General features: G+C 30.8%; 2 protein-coding genes across 3 annotated transcripts in view; one reads left to right on the top strand and one right to left on the bottom strand.

The window, feature by feature from the left end:
- LOC127710652 (septin-2-like) overlaps positions 1-20,389 on the bottom strand; it is a 635,810-nt gene that overhangs the window by 432,511 nt on the left and 182,910 nt on the right. The gene's annotated exons all lie outside the window — the stretch shown is intronic.
- LOC127710648 (uncharacterized) overlaps positions 1-20,389 on the top strand; it is a 57,755-nt gene that overhangs the window by 17,002 nt on the left and 20,364 nt on the right. Inside the window, exons 13-22 of one of the 2 annotated variants that reach the window (XM_052216591.1) lie at positions 2,173-2,410; positions 3,538-3,576; positions 5,307-5,431; positions 7,037-7,121; positions 12,444-12,544; positions 13,859-13,962; positions 14,968-15,238; positions 17,594-17,679; positions 18,574-18,622; positions 19,950-20,078. In XM_052216591.1, coding sequence (XP_052072551.1) covers positions 2,173-2,410; positions 3,538-3,576; positions 5,307-5,431; positions 7,037-7,121; positions 12,444-12,544; positions 13,859-13,962; positions 14,968-15,238; positions 17,594-17,679; positions 18,574-18,622; positions 19,950-20,078 — 1,227 coding nt within the window. Of the gene's footprint in view, positions 1-2,172; positions 2,411-3,537; positions 3,577-5,302; positions 5,432-7,036; positions 7,122-12,443; positions 12,545-13,858; positions 13,963-14,967; positions 15,239-17,593; positions 17,680-18,573; positions 18,623-19,949; positions 20,079-20,389 lie in introns of both variants that reach the window. The other variant, XM_052216590.1, reaches the window with a different exon arrangement.

Below are 20,389 nucleotides of genomic sequence, written 5' to 3'. Positions count from 1 at the left end.
GCATGAATAAGAATGACTTTATTAATAAAAAATGATCAAAACGTTATATCATGTTTCTATTTTCGTCAACACACATCTTAATTATATATTTCGTTTTTTTCCTATTTCATTTGATAGCCATCATACATGGAAGTATTCAACTAAATAACTTTTAATCAGTTTTCTTACATTCTTTTGAATATCTTTAAAACATAGCAAGTAAGAACTGAAGAATAATGTAATGTGATAATCTATGATTATATAATATGCAGGAGATATGATCAAATGGTCATCGATATAATATCCATGTTTACCATTGTAACAACGGACATAGATTCAACAACAATATATCCCTTATCGATTGAATTTAAGTATTTGAGGTAAAAGGAGACTGTATATTTATATAAAAAATGTTTTAATGAGATATTTAAGGGGAAGAGCTTTTCTTTGTGCATTAAAGGAAATAAAAGGAACAACAACAATACCACTTAACCTTGTGTAATGTTTACTAAATAAATTATCTGACAGTTCTTTAGAATTTTGTTCGCTGACTTTGTAATATAACTTGAAATGAAAAGTTTGCGATTATTACGATAGTGATGCGATTATTTAAAAAGGTCTTAACCTATTGGATTCCAATCTTATTATGGAAATGTCGTATATTCAGGCAAATGTTCATTATACAAGTAATTTATTTTGATTAATGAACTAAGATATAGAAACATATTGGCCTGGTGCACTATGTTTAAGGAATAGATAAACACTTTTGACCTGCTCTAGCCTAGTTAGAAGTGACGAGCTAAGTCTAAGGTCATAAACAATCATATTTGTATATAAATATAAAATCTTCTGTTCTTTTCTTCTTAAGTCTTTATCATTTAGAAATGTTTTGATATTATATTACATTGTCTTTAATGACATGCTTTTTCCTTTATTAGGTCTTTCCACTTTTTCCGTGGAAAGACCTTTTGCTTTTGTTCTGATTATTTTTTATTTTTTTTTTTTTTTCTTCTTCCTAATTTTGTTCATGCGCTGTATTGTTATTTTAAAAGTTGTCGCTTAGATATTTTGCATTTGATATCGAACAGTTTTATACGCTTTTAAAACTGACACCGCTTAACCGAACACTTTCTCATGTAAGAGTTATCTCCCCGAACACTGTGTTTCTTGTGCATACTACTCCATCGCAACCGTAAAAGATTACGACAAATTTATTTTACCAAAATACTCGTTACATCCTCAGGTTGTCAAGAATAATTTTGATCGAAGAGATCTGAACATTCCATATGAGAGTTATTTCCCCTTATGTATTTGACATAAAAGAAATGTAATAGAAACTACTAATATACACCTTAAGTGATAGAGACCTAGTGTCTTCTGATTTGAGGTCCTGGGTCCATAAAAAAGAAAATAAGGTCAAGGTCAAAGGTCAAGGTCATGTTTACAATTTTTGCTTTTACTTGTGCATACCTCTCCTAAGAAACTGAAATAGATATCGACAAAACATTTTCACTTAATTGTTAGTTGTGATCTGTCGCAATAGGAAATTTTTATTCGCAGCGAAGCGGTAACATTCACTAGGAGTTTTCTCCCCTTGAATGATAAAAAGTAAAATGTATTGTTATATAATTTATTAACAATACATAGTAGAGACCTAAGGTCTTTTGATATAAGGCCCTTGTTTGATGATCTTGAAATTGAGGTCAAGGTCATAGGTAAATTTAACGTTCTAGATTTTGACCTTTGCTTTAATTTCATATGTATACATGATAAAGCCATTGGACTTTGTGCATTTGGTTTCAAGCCATATGACCTTGAAAAAGCCAACCGGAAGTGACCATGTGTAAACCGGAAGTAACTATTTTTCGTACTTATTTAATGTAAAAGTATATAGAACCTTACATTTTTAGAATCATTGTCATATTTAATATCAAATAAAACCGAAAGTGACATTTTTCAAACCGGAAGTAACAAATTATCTCCCTTATTTCAAACAAAAATGTATAGAAACCATATATTCTAGGAATCAGCGAACAATAAGCTATCATTTGACACTGGAAATGACATTTAAAACCGGTTCTTTATATTTTCATATCAAAATATATCGTTTCGGGTGGAAAGACCTTCAATTGTTCTCGAACAATTGGTTTTTAATTTGTTTTAATGTTTGTTTGTTACATTTTCTTATTTCAGAAAACCAGTAAGGCTGTTAGTGTTTTAACTTCTTTGACATTCGAAGAAAATGAATCACAATATAAGGCAACGACACATATAACGACTTTGAATAAACCATGGAGCGCAAAAAAATCAAAATCATTTTATATACAGTTAAAGAAGGAAAATACAGACAATCTGGATGAAATATCAACAATAGCTGATATACCCAGTCAGATAGAGTTAGATATTCTTGTATGTTACTTACTAATCGGAGGTAAAGTTTTTTTATAACTCAAATACACTGTTCTTCTTGCGTCTTAATCTAATTGAAACGAGTGGCGTTTTGATTTCTAAAAAAAGAGAAATTTTGTAATATAACCAATAACTTTTGAGTGAAGCTTTACATGTAATCGTTTGAAAAACTCACTTTTTAGAAACAAATATTCTGTTGGCATAACATATATTTGTTTAAATATATATAATAAAATACCGATACCATAGAACCAATTTCATCCTAATTTGTTGGTTTTTTAGCGCCCTGCATCTTTTTTTCATCATTTATATTGTCGTGTTACATCTTTTGTCAAAGAATATCTGCATAGTTGAATATACAAGTTTTGTTTAGGGGATTCTCTCTTCATCCTATTCATAAAATGTTCCTACGTTTTTTTCTCAATCTGTTAATGGGTACTACTAGCTCTGCTGATTTCAGATAGACATGAAACACAAGTGAAATGTTGAGTTATGTATTGGGTTATCGACATCCGTTCGGAAAGTTTCAAAAAGAAAGTAAAAAAATGGATTGCCACTAACGGCGCTAAGAACATGATTGATAGTAGTAGACATTTTTTCTTGCAAAAAGCATTCCACGGTCTTCAAAACGTTGTTTAATTATTATCCTCTTTCTACGATGAAACTCATTTCACGTTCTCATTCTTTCAACTAGGATGTACATGTATACATCCCAGACCGCCATTAAATATGATCTTGACTACTTGACTATATTTATATACCCAAGTTAACTCTGTTGGTGTTACTAAGACAAACACATTTTCGAAGAAAAAGTGGACATAATAAAAAAATATTTCTATGAAAATTTATTCACAAATAAGAAAATGTGGTTTAACATGTATATTGCGACAACTCTCCACCAGAGACCAAATGACATGGTCATATATTCTATCCTACATTTTTGTCGAAAATTATATTTTGGCATTGCATAGGATCATGATTGGAGGAAGGGGGTGTTTTAAATTGTTTTTTTTCTAATGCGGATTAATTGGCTTTTTCCACTTGTTTAGAAATAAATATTAATTTTATTTGAAATATAGTAATACATTTTTCAAAACGATAATTTCATGTGTCAGATATTTTATAGTTTTTGTTCTTGTTATATTTTAGCATCAATGGCGAGCCACGATGATGCTGACATGTATGTAAGTATAAGAAACAATACAGGAGGGACTAAGATTGAACATTTTTAGAAACGCAACACACATTTTGGTGATTTTTTTTACCAAGTCATGATTGATCCTCATAGAACTACTTTTTATGCTAAACATACTTCTTTATGGTTAGAAAATTCAATACCTGACTTACATGAGGGTATTGAACAAACCAGATTATTGAAGTCGCACGAACTTCTTTAAGCGAAAATTTGAAACCTTTAAATGATTTTTTTAAGGATTTTTTTTCGTTAAACAATTCTTTCAATCCATACCCACACTTGAACTATTAAAAGAATGTTGCACATCCATATTGCCGAGACTAAGCAATGAAAATCTGAATCAGGCCATAAGAATATTGCAGGCAGGAATAAGTGAACGTGCTGTTTTCAGACAATTTCACGTCAGAAACTCGTTTTACTGTCCTTACAACAACGGTACGGGCAGACGGGATTTGTGGATGACCATCCATGACGAGATCAATATGTAGTGACAACGCAACGTCAATAAAATTTGATTATGCAACGTCTTTTGCGAGACATGTTTACGGCCGCAACGTCAACTGCTAATCAAGTCGACGAATGTCATGGCAGACATATTCATGCCAAAAATGTTTCCCATTTACTGAAATGCCAATGAATCGACTGCAGCAAAAACATTTAAAGCACTAAAGTTTAAACCATTTAATTGCTAAAACACACTGTAATGCACGGGACAGAGGCAAAATCAGAAGGTACAAAACAGAACTCAAAACATGCTCAACAAAATTGGTTGACCTTTCTGACAATCATTTTGACGTTGGTTGCAGGCAGTCATTGCCTTCGACGGTGAAACACCCTTTGATACGGCGAAAACCAGAGTTTTAGTGCATACCACATGATTTGAACTTTAAAAATGACGTCATCAGTTCAACTTTTGAACTGCAACCTTTTTTTTCAGACAATTAAGAAATGAATAAAATTTATGTTTATACATTTATTTTACAAAAATTGCCTATTTCAAAATGGGAATAAAAAAGAATAATCTAGTGTTGCGTTTTTGAAGTACGTCAGTATTGAACATGTTTGACATTGTAATAAACTGCGAGAATCTTTGCAATCCCTTTAGCTGATAATGAGATTCATAAATTATAATTAAACTGATTAATAATACTTTGATATGAAATTATGGACCCGGAAATGATAATAGTATAAAAAAAAAATAACAAAAATATCGAACTCCAAAGAAAATTCAAATCGAAAAGTCCCTTATCAAATGGCAAAATCAAAATCTCAAACACAACAAACGAATAGAAAACAAGTGTCATATTCCTGACTTGGTACAGGCATTTCCTTAAGTAAACAATGGTGGATTAAACCTGGTTTTATATCTAGATAAACCTCTCACTTGGGTCTTCTTAACACTATGAGGGTAAGGCAGACATGAACCGCAGGCAAGATTACGAAAGACGAAAGGACGCACAGTCCAATCATTGTAGATATGAGTCAAACGTAACTGCCACAGTGTTTGCAGGGTAATTTTGATATAATTAATATACTTAGACCATTTGGCCATCGCGGACCGACTTAAGAAACAATATCATCGTTTCAAAACTGAATTTGTTCATTTTTGTTTTGTTGATAATTTACATTCACAAAAATTGCTCATAACACAGGCATGTTCTGCTTAATTTTAAATAACATAGTTTATTCATTTAATATGTACCGTGTTCAAAATCCTAGGGAGAAGACACCGACATGTATGATAATGCACTGGCAATGTACCTACTGAAAAAAGGACAGTGGAGAATCCCAAAGGAATTCATCAACAAGTACTTTGGTCTCCAATCTTTCAGATATATCTACGAAGATGTAAGTACTTACAAAAAAAAAGTTTATATATATACATGTACTCTCATCTTAGACATGACTAGTTATGGTATACCACAGTTCGTCCGTTGTTCTATCTGTCAGTATGTCGAGACATTATGTGATAACTCAAGTTTGCTTAAACCAATTATCATGAATTTCATCACAGCATTAGGATCGAATGATTTTTGGTGTTGTGTGGTTTCACAGTTACGGTACTTAAACAGTCAGATTTAATGTATTTCTTTACATATCGATTTTTAAATGTTTCTGATGTGTCATTCCAGAGTGATGAGACTTGAACTTTTACAATTAAGTTTATTTTTCACATCTACCTCAACTTGAGTATGCTTGCATTTATTTTCTAAAAAAGTTGTAACTTAATAAAAAGATACCTTTGATTTTGAAAATTTGCTGATATTTCATTTCAGATTTACAGGACTTTTACAGTCAGATTAAAAAGAGGCATTTTGTTACATGTAATGCATTAACTTTACTATGCTTTATGAAATTTACTACATACCTTCAAACACAAATTAGTGTTTTATTTATCTGTCCTTCCTGTATTTGAATTCTGATTACAAATTAATTAAAATTTAACTTGTTTAACAACTCATTACTTATTGTGACGGTTAAAACACCTACAGGGGTTGCCGTTATTCACATCATAGTTTTCATATACAAAAAGAGACCACAAGGGAGTATTTTTATATGGTCACATTAACTTTATTCATCCTTCGTGAAATCCTGAAACGCCCTTTTGCGTATTCATACATACGCAGCCATTTTAACATTAACATCCATTGAGATTTTAATACATGGTATTATCATCACTGTCAATTTCGAAAGTATACATGGTATATTGACATTTGAATTGATGTTATTGGGTTGCTGACTTGTTTTATCTTATATATTGTATTGCTATCGATTTGAAATTTTGAATGAGTGTGGAATTGTTTTGTGTGTGATGCATGCATACCATGAGACATTTACCCTATCGACGTAACCGGTATTGCCAGTGTTCATGCGCTTTTCTCAGATTTTGATTGTTAACTTAATTTGTCTATTCCTAATCAAATTTCCAGCTTTGAACATCAATGAACTACTTCCACCTTAATGTATGGAATAATACCCGACACATGTGTTAGTTCATTATTGGTTTTAAATATTGGTAAAGGAGGGTTTATTTTTTTAGTGGGGAAAGGGGGGGTGTTCTATTTTCTAATTTAGTTGTCTATCCCTTAATATAAAAGTGTTCGGATCAAGATTATACAACATAACTTAGAGAGTCTTAATTAGTCAAAATGAAGGGACTAAAAGTAAGTACAAGTTCTTAATGATTCCTTTACAATTTGAAACAAAACTATTTAGGTGTATGGCACAACAAAAATAGAGCAAAAAGATAACATTAAATGTCTGTTTACCGTGTCTCTTCATTGTGATATAAGAGATTATAAAATGCAGCATATACAAACAAAATGACAACACTTAACGATTGCATTACAGAAACAATATTGGCAAAAAATCTATGCTATTCTAAAAATATGCCACGAAATGAAATCGATAGACAGTGATTTATTTGTGATAATAATTTTTTTTTAATACCAGAATGTAACAACAGACATGGGAATATGGTCCAAACTGAGGAACATACCTTGTTTGGTTGATGTAACACCTAAATGGATTACAGAAGGTAACACATTTTATATTTTTATTTCAACATTAATGCTAGACGTTTTAACACCTTTTAACAGAACTGTATGTTTTTCCATGAAATAAAACAAGACGATTGAAATTTCAAGAACCGAAACAACAGTAGGAAAATGAAAACAAAAACATGATAAAATCGTTTCATTTTGTTAGGCTAGACCTGAAAACGTGTGCTATTATTTATTTTTTTACTGCGTTTCCTTACTGAATATGCTAAACGACGGACGTTTCCGGGTAAAAAAAAATGACCCCGTGTCAGAAAATGAACGCAGGTGAAAGAAAGAATTTGTAAGACACATTAAAACTATGTTCACGGAATATCCCAATGTAGAGTATCTTTGTTTATTTGTTTGTATTCCTCAAGTAACTTCATATAATTTCAAAAAGGACTAAAGACACGCAAGAAAAGACCGATTAAGTCTGAGGATAAAAATATGGAGATGTGGTATGATTACCAATAATACAACTATCCACCAAAGTTCAACTGAAGTGGATGTAAACAAATAAAGGCAATCGTACGGCCTTCAATAATGAGAATAACTCACACCAAATAGTCGGCTATCAAAGGCCCCACTATGAAAAATATGAAACAATTCAATTGAGAAAAGTAACTACCTTATTTATAACAACACAATATACGAAAAAAAAATATGACAGACATGAATCAACGACAACATAGGATCTAGTGGCTGTTGACTTGTTAAGTTAAGAAAGTGGCGGGTTTAAACATGTAAGAAGGCGCCAAACCTCCCCTAACCTGGGACAGTGATTTAACCGTACAACACACTACAAACCAGTTAAAGTCTGAAATGGCCTCTATCTGTACTCGACTGTACTGATTTTTACTCTTCCAGTCTGAATTGGTCTGACAATTTACTTGATAATACTCGACTGTAGTCTGAACCATACTTTACAGTCTGAACTTGTAATTGACCTTTACTCGACCAGTTCTTAACCATTTTATACGAGTCTGAACCATACTCGACATAGTCTTAACCATTCTCGACCAAGTCTGAACCATGCTCGACCTACTCTGAACAATACTCGACCAAGTCTTAACCTACCTAGACCTATTTTTTGTATCTATCTGTTGCATTTCATCAATTTAGGAACTGTTATACATATATATATATATATATATATATATATATATATATATATATACAATGTATATCACATTTAAAATCAAAATAAAGAAATCAAATTTCTGGTTGGATTAAAAAAATATCATGTAATGAATTTAGTTTTCGTTAAATGAATTTTTATGTACATGATACCATGTTCACATTGCTTTATGTACATAAAAAATACTAGAACTTTCAACCATTATTCAAATATCTTAAATGTTATTCTTTTTTTTATCAAAATATATATAAAATAGCGTATAAAGCAACTTAATAAATGTTAAAATGGACACCTTTGTTCTGTAAAAACAAAGAACTTGATATAATAATAATAATAAAACTTTCACAGAAATCCTCGATAACCTTTTATAGCATGTTTATCTATTGTCATCAAAATTCACAATATCAAATAAAATTAGTAGATATTGGTAACTACATGTAAGTCCTTATAATTGAATAAAGTAACATTCATTTTTAGTGGAAAATTGTTTAAACGTTAATTAAGCTGAAATTAAAAATTGTTTCCTAGCCCCTCCTTGTTAATTTTACCAACATTTCATCATTATGGGGAGATAATTTTCATATATAGTCTTATTCATAAATGTTCAAATGCTTTATATAGGTTCTAATCATAATTTCTCACTAAAGCATTTGCCATAAGTTTGAAGTTTCTAGAATACAGCGATGGTTGTGGTGTTCTGTTTTTTTAGTTTGCGCGTATGTACATCTTGTGTGTGTTTGTGTAAGGGGTGTCACAGCATACATGTATTTGTCTTTAATGAATCAAGTAATGCAACTATATTAAGGCAATTTGTCTGCTTCATTTGAATTCTGACATTTCTGACATAATTATATACACCATATTAAAACAATGAATGCTTTTACAAGTAGCAGGATCAATGCTGTTGTATGTTAGATGATGTGGACACAATTTAAAACAGTGTATCATTGACAGCAGATTGACTTCAGGTGTCTATTAACAACTTGTTCACCTCAATGTGTTACCTCATATTATAAGTAGACAGTAAACTGTATCTGTCTGAGGCAAATGCACTATTATAGTAAATTGCCTCACTAAACAAAAGCATCTTGTTAGTGAGTGGGTTACGAGCGATCGTAATGGTCGGTGTAATTATTTCTTATTGACGATGGGAGTTTTTAAACCTTAACTTCTATACAGTCCTCGCACGGTCGGTAGGATTCATTTCTTGTTTGTAACTGAATAATACTTAAAAATTTATGAAAAGTTCTTTATATATGGTATATAATAATTTAAAACGTTTCAAAACAAATTAATAAAATTATATGTATACATCAATGTCTTTAATAAACCAAAAACAAAAACTGAAATCTATTGAATTTATAAATTTTGTATTTATTTAAAATTAAATCAAATTACTATACATAAATATAAAATTATGAACCTGTTCAAGGGAGACAATACTTACAAAGCTTCAATTGACTTTTTTCGAATTGGAACATAGTACAAAGGAATGTCATTCAAATGACACATCCATAGAATTAATTAACACCGCATTCGTGCTCCACCTTCAATGAAGATTCTAAATTATCAATACAACCAAAAGTTGTTAATCTATAGGATAGTGACGACTAATGACATCAAACCCACAGTAAAGAATATTTGTTTGAATTTTTTTTAAATTTACTCAGAAAAATGCTCGAACTACTTGACTTTCATAGCTCAAAATTAACGTGTTTACACATTAATATAATAGGTATAAAACCACTAATTAATAGCCCCGTTGCTTTCTATGTTAAATACTGCAATTTCATAATATATATGTTTCATTGGTTTCAGTCTTTGATAATTTAAAAATTAAAACTTCAGGTATAATCTTATTTGTGTGTATGCTAAATGACCAACATGGCTGAAATACATTATTGTAGCAATTTGAGGGCTGCAATTTGACACCAACATAATTGTTACATAAAAAAATAATGTAACATGATTTCTAACAACATATGTGACCAATTTTCATTGTAATTGGTATGGTTTCTAATAAGTAGAACTTCACAATCATGCCTTTCAGTAATAGGTATAAAACCACTAATTAATAGCCCCATTGCTTTCTATGTTAAATTCTGCAATTTCAAGCATTAATGGCTACTTTGTCTTAAGTTCAAATAAAGCGGCAGTTATTTCAGGTAAAACTATGCCTTATCCTGACTTGTGCTGAAAAAATCAACATACCTTTAATTACATAGAAGAGCGTACTGGCTCCCGGAAGTTTGATAGTACAAAAAACAGGTACTTCTGATCTGAACAACAGGGCAAATGTGCCCTATTAAATTTTTATAAACTTCTTGAATATTCAAAAGACACTTTCAACAAGGGTTCTACATTGGTCCCAAGTGCCCAAGCTCTCATTTGATACCAAAACTACCCAACTATTTCAGCTATTGACAAAGATACATCTATGCGTAGGAAATATTTTGTTTAAAATATGTACTACTTTCTTGTATGTTCTTTCCGACCGGGCCTGAATTAGTGGTTCTATACCTAATATAGTAGTTAAAGATTATTTGCCCCTCATTGTATAAGACGCAATATAGATCGTATGCTTGCATCAACCTACCCAAATACAGATTTAATTAAAGCCTGAACATTTTGAAATTGTTTATTGTTTTTATCCGTTTTTGTTTTTTAATATTATCACAATTTCCTGTTAAGATCCGACTAAATACCCATATTCCGATATCGTCAGGTAAATACCATTCCTTTTTAAAAAGAAAATTATTCCAAAGTTGCAGTAGAAATTTATCTTAATTAAATTTAAATCTGTTTTGTTAAAACTAAATACATGGCATACAAGAAGCACGTTGATTATGTTAATAATGATTAATAACCATAGTCCAGGTGTGTTTAACTGGTAAAAAGAAAACCCTATTTTCCTTAAACTCGTGTGTTACTTATCTGGTGAATTCAAAAGACATTGTAATTTAAGTTTTGCAGGATGTTGTAATTTTCAATGGATGTTATTTAACATTTATTACTCTCTGACCAGTTGTGATCTTTTAATCAGTGTGCCCAAAGCAGGATGTATTACTTTATAGTTTACTACTAATGAGAAGAATTTTTTTTTTTTTCATTTCTTTAATTTTTTTTTATCCCTTTTTGAAATATATATACCCCGGTATATCCCAAATTATAAATAGGAATAGATATATTTCTGATATAAGTTTAAACAATTTCAGTGATTGTGTTGGCTGTTGTTACCTCATTAAAAAGATAATTACATTACTATTGTATGTAAACATGAAACCTAAGTAATTTTTATTTAGGAATTTATGAAAATCCAGCTAAGGCCCACCTACGGGTGCGGGATTTTCTCTCTGCATTGGTGGCCTTCGGCTGTTATCTGCTCTTTAGTCGGGTTGTTGTCTCTTTGACATATTTCCGATTTCCATCCTCAATTTTATTGTTTGAAAAAAAACATGCCAAACAAAAAGGACCTTAAGAAGGTTTTATTAACCTCAGTATAGGTGTGGTTTTCAGGTAAAGGAAAGTCTTTTTATCAAATAGACTTTAAAATTAGATAATTTAACTTTTTCGATTTGATAAATCTAAGAGAATCATGTAAGGATGTAAAAATCTGTTTTTACATATATCTTTAAACAAAATTATAAAAAGTAGATGTTAATTGGTCAAGAATGGTTTAGACTGGTCGAGTATTTGTTCAGACCTGTGGTCGAGTATGGTTTAGATAGAAACAAATAGGTCGAGAGCTGGTCGAGTACAGGTCGAGAATGTGTTAAGACTGTTTCAGACTGGTCGAGTAATAGTTCAGACTATTTTCAATAGTAAAAATAAGGGTCAAGTACAAATCAGTACAGTCGAGTATGGTTAAGACTGGGTCGAGTAATATTAAGTAAAATTCAGACCAATTCAGACTGGTCGAGAAAAAATCAGTACAGTCGAGTACAGATATAGGTCATTTCAGACATTAGAACAAACTTTAAAAATCGTTTAAAATAGCTTAACAAATCGACACAAAATCTAAGTACACATCCAACATCTAATGTATTCAATGTAAAGGCGTCATTAATCTGCATATATTAAATGTAAGCGATGTTTAAAATTAGGTAAATGTAATTTCTCTCAAAGCTAGTTCCAATAGAAAAAAATGTATTTTTAATATATTACATCTTTTCCATTTCAGAGAGAAAAAGGGCTGGTTTCAGGTTATACGGGCTAATTTTTTATGCTTTACTGCAGAATCAATATTACACTGGTGCCAAGCAGTTTATAGAGACTGGATTTGTATGTTTTACAATGATACAAAAATGTCATCAAAGATATAAGAATTATGATTGTTTACATCAGAAGCGGGCTTCGTCTCCATAAATTCAGTAACGCTCGAATCAGAAAGTTAAAAGGCCAAATCAAGTTGAACAGCATAGAGAAACCAAAATGCGAGAGGTTTTTCAGCAAATTAGACAAATATTTAAGAATATATAAACTTAAATATTTAGTTTTTGTTTTATTTGGTTTTGATATAAGGTGTATGGTTTTCTCTGCTGGAAACATAGTGCGTAACATCTGGTATGGACATCAATGCATTGATTAAGACGACTGTATGTTGTTTTATACCTATTTGCTGTGTTTTACGTGTAGGCAACTGCATCTTTATACACCTTATCGCTATTAAGTATGTTCGCTCCTCTGTTTCGAAATAACAAGGTTTTAAAAGACTGTTATAAATTGACAGAATATGAATAAGGGAACCTAAAAATTAGAAACAAATGATAGGTCCGTGTTCTAGTTTTTAAGATATAATCAATTGAAAATTTGGCGGGAAATGTTTCTATCTAGTTTTTTAAACATTTAATATTGACACCTTTTCTCTTCAAAAGCTATGAAAAAATAACAAGGATTTAATTATATTTAAAAAATGACTTTTAAAACTATATGCAATAAAATTGTGAAAAGAAAAGTAGGGGTCAGTGGGGAAAGTTTTTATTTACATGGTAAAAACTAGAGGATTCCGAATATCTGAAAAAAAGTCAATAACTAGAGTAGCGTACATTCTTAATGCCAATTCGGATAAGTTCTAAAATTACACAACTTTTCCAAACCAGTTGAAACTATCTGGGGACTTTTTCAAAAAATACATTGTGCATTTATCTTTTCATCAAGACATGTTAAAACCATCGTAAACACATCAAACAAAGCATTTTTAATTACTTTAATTTGTCTTTAAAAATTGCTTCATAAACTATCATACTTTTTCCGTGCTCAGCTTGTTGCTGAAGACCTTTGTTTTTGCGATATTTGACCCAAACAGGAAATTGTCTAAATGACTGTTTTTTTCTAGAATTGACTAAATAATGATAAGTTGTAATCTCCCTATGATCTACTTGAAATTACTGTATAACATTGCATATTCAAAGGAGTTTTAGTTCTTTCTCAATTGATCTTTGAATGTTTATATAACATGGACACAGCTGATAATATTTAAATATTTAATGTCCTTACTGATGAACCACATAATACATTCGAGTTCACTCTGTGTTACTCCAATCACTTTCTGTATATAATAACGTTCATTTATCAGTCTTTCATGTTTTAAAATAGGTACGAATTCATCAGATCTTAGTTGGCTCAGCAATTTTGCAAGATGTTGCGGACGATTGGAGAACCAGTCATTTTCAGCGAAAAACACTACAGAAACTACAAAAGTAATATAAAATCATCTGAACAAAACCTCTATCATATACACATTTTGAATGCTGAAAGCATAAAAAAAAATATGATATGTGTGTACTGTTTTTGTGTAATTTTTTGTTAAGGTCGTTGTCTTTCCTTTTTGGTCAAGTTGGTTTTTGTTTTTATTGTCCCCGTGGTAATTTCACATTTTTTTCTAATAAATAATATATAATCCGTATCGATTCACATAATTTGCAGCGAAAAATTTGCACTACAGAAACTACAAAAGTAATATAAAATCATCTGAACAAAACCTCTATCATATACACATTTTGAATGCTGAAAGCATAAAAAAAAATATGATATCTGTGTACTGTTTTTGTGTAATTGATGTTTAGGTCGTTGTCTTTCCTTTTTGGTCAAGTTGGTTTTTGTTTTTATTGTCCCCGTGGTACTTTCACATTTTTTTCTAATAAATAATATATAATCCGTATCGATTCACATAGTTTGCAGCGAAAGTTATCTCTGAGTATCAACTGGTATTGTTTAAAAGTATAATGTCAATATGCTTGTAGCGCTTTTTATAAAATATCACTGTTAAAAGCCACATGCACGATCAAAACTATTAATGTTGGCATCCTAAAATTTGAGAACAAGGACAAAAACAAATTCCTTGAAATTATTATAAGTGAAAATAACGGTTCTTGTGCTAAGACCGTTCAGCACTATCATAGGTACATTCGTAGTCGAAATTGATAAAAACCCACTCGAAGCAGTAATTAGCTGAACGAACGTTGAAATATTCAATAATATCGCTTCATGAATTACTATACTGAAAGTGAATGATCAATATTTTTTGGGACAATCACAGTCACTTTATGAAAGCGGTTTTGTTTTTTATTATTTCAAAAGAGGGGCAAAAGATGCCAGAGGGACATTCAAACTCACAGATCGAAAACAAACTGACAACGCCATGACAATTGTGCATCAAATTCTATGTAGAATTTAACAACGTTTAATTTTTAAATATTCATCAGGGCTTTCACAGAGCGTGCAATTCAAATTACTGGCTGCATGTATGATGAACGAAAGAAAAAAGACCAAAAAGCTACAGTCGACAATAACAATAAAGAGAAAGCTGTCAAAGAACTTGGAGACCCAGTTTTCCATGTAGGTAGAATTCTGTTGAATCATGGATGTCTAGGTGATGCCATACAACATCAAAATAAAACATTCATGAATAGCAGAACTGTTGTAAAAATTCTGAATAGAATGTGGTATGGAAAACCAGAACTATCTTTTAGCCAGGTAATTCTAATGTATCTCTTGTATTACAACTTACAGCATTTTGTATAATCCTAGGTGAATATAACTGCTGGAGGACAATTACTGTAAACCAACTTATTTTTGCGAGCGATTTATTTTTCGAGACTTTCGAGAGTAGAAAACTAACGCGAATATAAATTGTCGCGAAAATGTTAAACTTGGATCTTCAATTATCAAACAACATCAAGTAAATTAGAAAATTGCGAAATTAAATAGCCGCGAAGTGGACTAGAAAGAGTAAAACGCGAAATAAATTATCCGTGAAAATAAGTTGGTTTACAGTAGTCTCCTTGTGTATCAGGGCAGTAGTCAATGTCTCGGTACTGACATGATTCATAACTTACATTTTCCTAAATGTTCTTTTTATAAATAACTAGTATTAAGAAACTAAAGTTCCAACATCCTTAGGCAAAGTTGACCTTAAATAGATGTGTCTATTATTTGTACGTATCTTTAGTATATATATATATATATATATATATCTTTCGTATTAAAAGACTAATAGATCTGTGGTTTTTTTAAATTTGCTTTGGTTCTGGATGAAGGAAAACTCAGAAAAGCTATTCGTATTTATTGATATAATCACTTTTTACTACTCTGATTACTGTAATTCAAAAATGAAATAACTTGAAATTGACTTTGTTATTTAGTTTTTATTGATCTGCTGACTTTTATTTTAACATTCAATTATCAACATGCGATACATAACTATAATGACTTCAGCGAAATATGCCATGCATGAATTGGTTGTGTCGTCAGGTATAGTGCCTATAGAAGAAAAGAAAAGTTTTTTAAGTCCTAATTTTTATTGTAAAGATGAAAAGGCTATATATAATGTTATTAACTAATATTCTTTTAAGTATAAAGGCATTTTGAATGTTTTCAACATTTCTAACCTTGCTTAATAACATTTTGCAACTAGTTCAAATAATTATGGATATATAGTCCTAGTTTTGTAATTATTTACTATGTTTTACCACAAAATTTGAATTTAAACCCTTTTTTTTTACGTTTCACATGCATTTCATAAGCGTGGTAATGAATTTGTTATAAACTTCTACGTGTTTGAATAATACAAAAGTAAAACAAAACAGATAGAATACATTTAAATCTGTTTGTTTGTGTTTAATGCTACTTTCGGCTACCTTGAATATATCATGTCAGATTTAATAAGTGGCTGAAGCAGGAGAACATAAAGGGAATCGCTAACCTTCGACAGGAAAACTGGCAATCCTTGCAAATTAAGTTCATAGTAAACACACCTGCCACAAGTGGGGTTTAAACTCACAACCTCATAATTGACAAAGGTTATTTTAGTGATTAATATAGATTAACTTCATCTATATCTTAAACCACTCAGATGGTGAGCCCCCGCTTCGTTTGGATATAACAATCATAAAATAAAATCCTGATGCTATTTAGTAGTATAAAGCTTATGCTTTAATTGCACACGAGAATATAGTGACAACAAAATAATAAACTATACGAATTCCAAGGTCCATGATAATGCCTTGGGTGACAATTCCTCTTTTATTTTCGAAATAATCACTGTAACAAAATATGAATTGTAAAACATTCTTAAAACATGCATATTTACGAATGTAATATGCATGATAATAATTTCAAAAACACAGGATGACACTATGGGGACATTTAGAGGCTATGTTGTCACGAAATAGAAGTTTCTTCCTATATAAGTTCCAAATGGAAAAAATATTCTGGAATATCATTTCCACTGGAATAAATATTGCACTATATGTTTCTAACGGAATAAATGGTATAGAGTATTTGTTCCAATAGGAACAGATATTATGACATTGTTTATAACAAAGTTTCCAGTAGAACTTCTGTTAGGCGGAACAAATATACATTGAACATTTCTTCTTGATGATGATCAATGGAACATTGAAAGCCACAATAGTTACCGATTATTAAATTTATAAAATCGATTTAAAAGATACACATCTTGAGTGTAACCGTCTCCTGCTATGCATGCACCAACTGCCATACAAATACAATTTCAGTCAAAATCTCACAATCAGGAACACAAACGGTTAGATTGAGTTTGTAAGTACGGAATGATGAACATGTGTATAGTGATACATGACATAAATATTGCTTGGCATTTCCAAAGAGTACACAATTTCACTATCAGCTTTTAAGATTTTCATGGACAATTCTGAAGTGTTTTTTTTTTTATCGTTTCGCGATTAAATTTTTTTTAGGTTCAATAGAATTAGTAAAAAGATGGTTTGAAAATGAAAACTGCTTAATCTGTTAAGTATTCGGACGGCCGAAATTAATAAAGTGTTATTTTATATTTTTATCGTTAAAAAGGTTGCACTGTTTATCGTGTTAGCACTGTCTCACATATTTATTATGCCATTATTGATGGTTACCATGGAAAAGAAACCGCTACGATGGTAAGGATAAAGTGCATAATTAACAAAATATATAATTATAAAATCAAAAACATTACATGATGTTAGAATGGATTCAAGAAAAGTTTGCATGCCTTCTTCTATCAATCATTTAACACACCCCGCTACCTATACTATAAAAAAGAGATATATATGGTACATAACTTTAAGATAGCAACCCAACGACAAAACTAAAAGACATATTTGCTAACAAATGATTTTAATTAGGCTCGGAAATATATAAATGTGAATAGGTTTATTTTTATGCATTGTTTTGTTCCTGTATACAATTATTTCATTCGTTGTTTTATCATGTACGGGTATCAGTATTGGGTAAACCATTTTTTTAATTGTAGCAGCTCTGGGTTCATGTCTTGGTACTATGTTTTTGATTTTTAAAAATCACATCAGTCAAAGTTTTGATTTTTTTTTTATTTCCCTACAATGCTTGTTTTTCAAGACGACGTGCAGTTAGAAAATTATATCCATGTAATTATTGTAGGTTGTGGATTTCGTAGATTAACGTAAACCACTGATTTAAGCGTTCAAAAAGTATAAAATTCCTGCCGGATTGTATGCAAACTTTGCAAAACCACGAAATTGAGTATCCATGAAAATACAATGTTTTTTCATCCACAAAAATTGATACTTATGAAAATAATAGATCCGCAGTATTTTGTTGGCGATGCGTTGTTATTACTTGAACTTCCTTACTTTTTTGTATCAGGCAGTACAATTGATTTGTCATTTTTGTATTAAATAAACATTTTGTGTGAATCCGAGGGGAACAATAGTTCGAAATGTAACTGAATGTTACTTATGTCAATTCAAATTTTGTGAAGCTCCTGCTGAAAAAATATTTTCTTATTCATATGAAGCTGATATTCTTTATTTTAGGTTTTATAAGAAATACAAGTTACCGTTCATGAAAGTATTAATACAAATGGTACGTTTAAAAAGAGTTAGTCGTTGATAATAATGGGGATACATGACAGTAATAGAAATATTTAATATGGGGCATTTCTGCCGCTACAATCCATTGTCATTTTAAATGAATAGTGCATAGACCGATTATATAGAAACTATACAAACAGAAATTCATAACACACCACATAAACAAAACAAGCTTTAGTATTGCGAACCAAGTTAAAACAAGGGAATTACCTAGTGGGCTTTCGAAATATCAACACTGCTCTGCTAATGAAACCACACAATCGACAAACGTTTTATTTACAGTGTGCTTTTAATAATTGCAAATCAAGCGTTAACATAGTTTAAAGCTTAAAAAATGTTTTGTTAAAAGCATTTGAACTACTTGTCCTGTTTTTCCTGGCCAAGGGTTTCGGTCTCTTCGACTTGTATGTTTTTAAATGCCTCCTCCTCTTCCTATATGAACAGTTTTCTTGTGTGTAAACGGAATGGAAGTGCTTGGTACGAAAAGAATGATCAGTAAGCACATATATCATTAATATAAAGGTCTAAGATGTGACCTTATCATTGGTCACCTTAATATGCTTGTATACCATCGATCCATAAAAGGGGTAATAAAGTTTACCACTCTCTTTTCATATATCCATCCTTCCGTCTTATGACAACCTTCCCGTTCAGCCTTTGTTGGTGGTTTCTTTTCACTTAATGATTTAATGTGACTACATGTATGTTTACTTTTCCTTTTGTACGTTTGAACATTGGTCATCTATGTAGAAACTTGAAATAAAGCACCTTTTATCTATCCATCCTTCCATCTCATGACAACCTTTAACTTTTTATTTGGCCTTTGTAGGAGATTTCCTTTCACTGAATAATTCAATGTGACTATGTTTAGTGATTATCTATCTTGATTAAACGAATGCGACTGATTAGTACTTGCTACAAAAAATTAATTATTCACAATGTTTTTGTTGTCATAAATGCAAAAAAAGAAAAATACTTCAGCTTGCAAATTTTGGACATAAATGTTTAAAAGCTTTTATCTGTTTAAGCATAGTAATTTACGTATTATATAACATTAATTGTATTATTTAAAGTATACAAAAATAACTTTTAGGATGTCAAACTGCTTATTTCATAAGAATGTAGTATTCACAAAGGTTGAGTTTTTAGATTCAATTATAATTCATTTGGCCATGAAACTGACGCTAAAATGAACTGCTTCAAATACTTAAAGGCACGTGATAGCAAATTGATATCAATATAAAATATAGATCATATATACTGGTGGTCAGCTTTAAATTCAAAGCCAACCAATCTAGGTTTATGCTTATTTCTTTCAGTTAGGATACGTAAGTCTATTGATAGGATATGCATATATGCTGCTGTTCAACTTAGGAGAAAATTTCTCATATACAGATTACTTTTTAATAGGATGGATGGCAAATTTTTTCCTTCACGAAACAAAGCAGGTAAAGAATGATAAAATTTCAGTACATTTGAAGAACAATATATCTTCAACGTGGTTTTGCATTAATAGTACTTATGCATTTCTACAAAAGAAAAACACTTATACATTTCTATAAACATGATAAAAGAAAGACGTCTCAATTTTGGCAATTAAAAGCAATTTTATCATTGATTCATGACGCCGAAATCATAAAATTGTATTAAAAACATAAATCCATTTGTAAACAAAACTTGCTGTTAAATCCCAAATCTGTGTTCCTAACAATGGTCATTTCAGTATCATAACAAGTTACACTTGCAACAATGAAATAGA

This window comes from Mytilus californianus, unplaced genomic scaffold (assembly GCF_021869535.1).
Source record: "Mytilus californianus isolate M0D057914Y unplaced genomic scaffold, xbMytCali1.0.p SCAF_8, whole genome shotgun sequence".
Lineage (NCBI taxonomy): Eukaryota > Metazoa > Mollusca > Bivalvia > Mytilida > Mytilidae > Mytilus > Mytilus californianus.
Note: the sequence above shows the minus strand (reverse complement) of the source record. Positions and strands in the feature narration are given on the sequence as shown.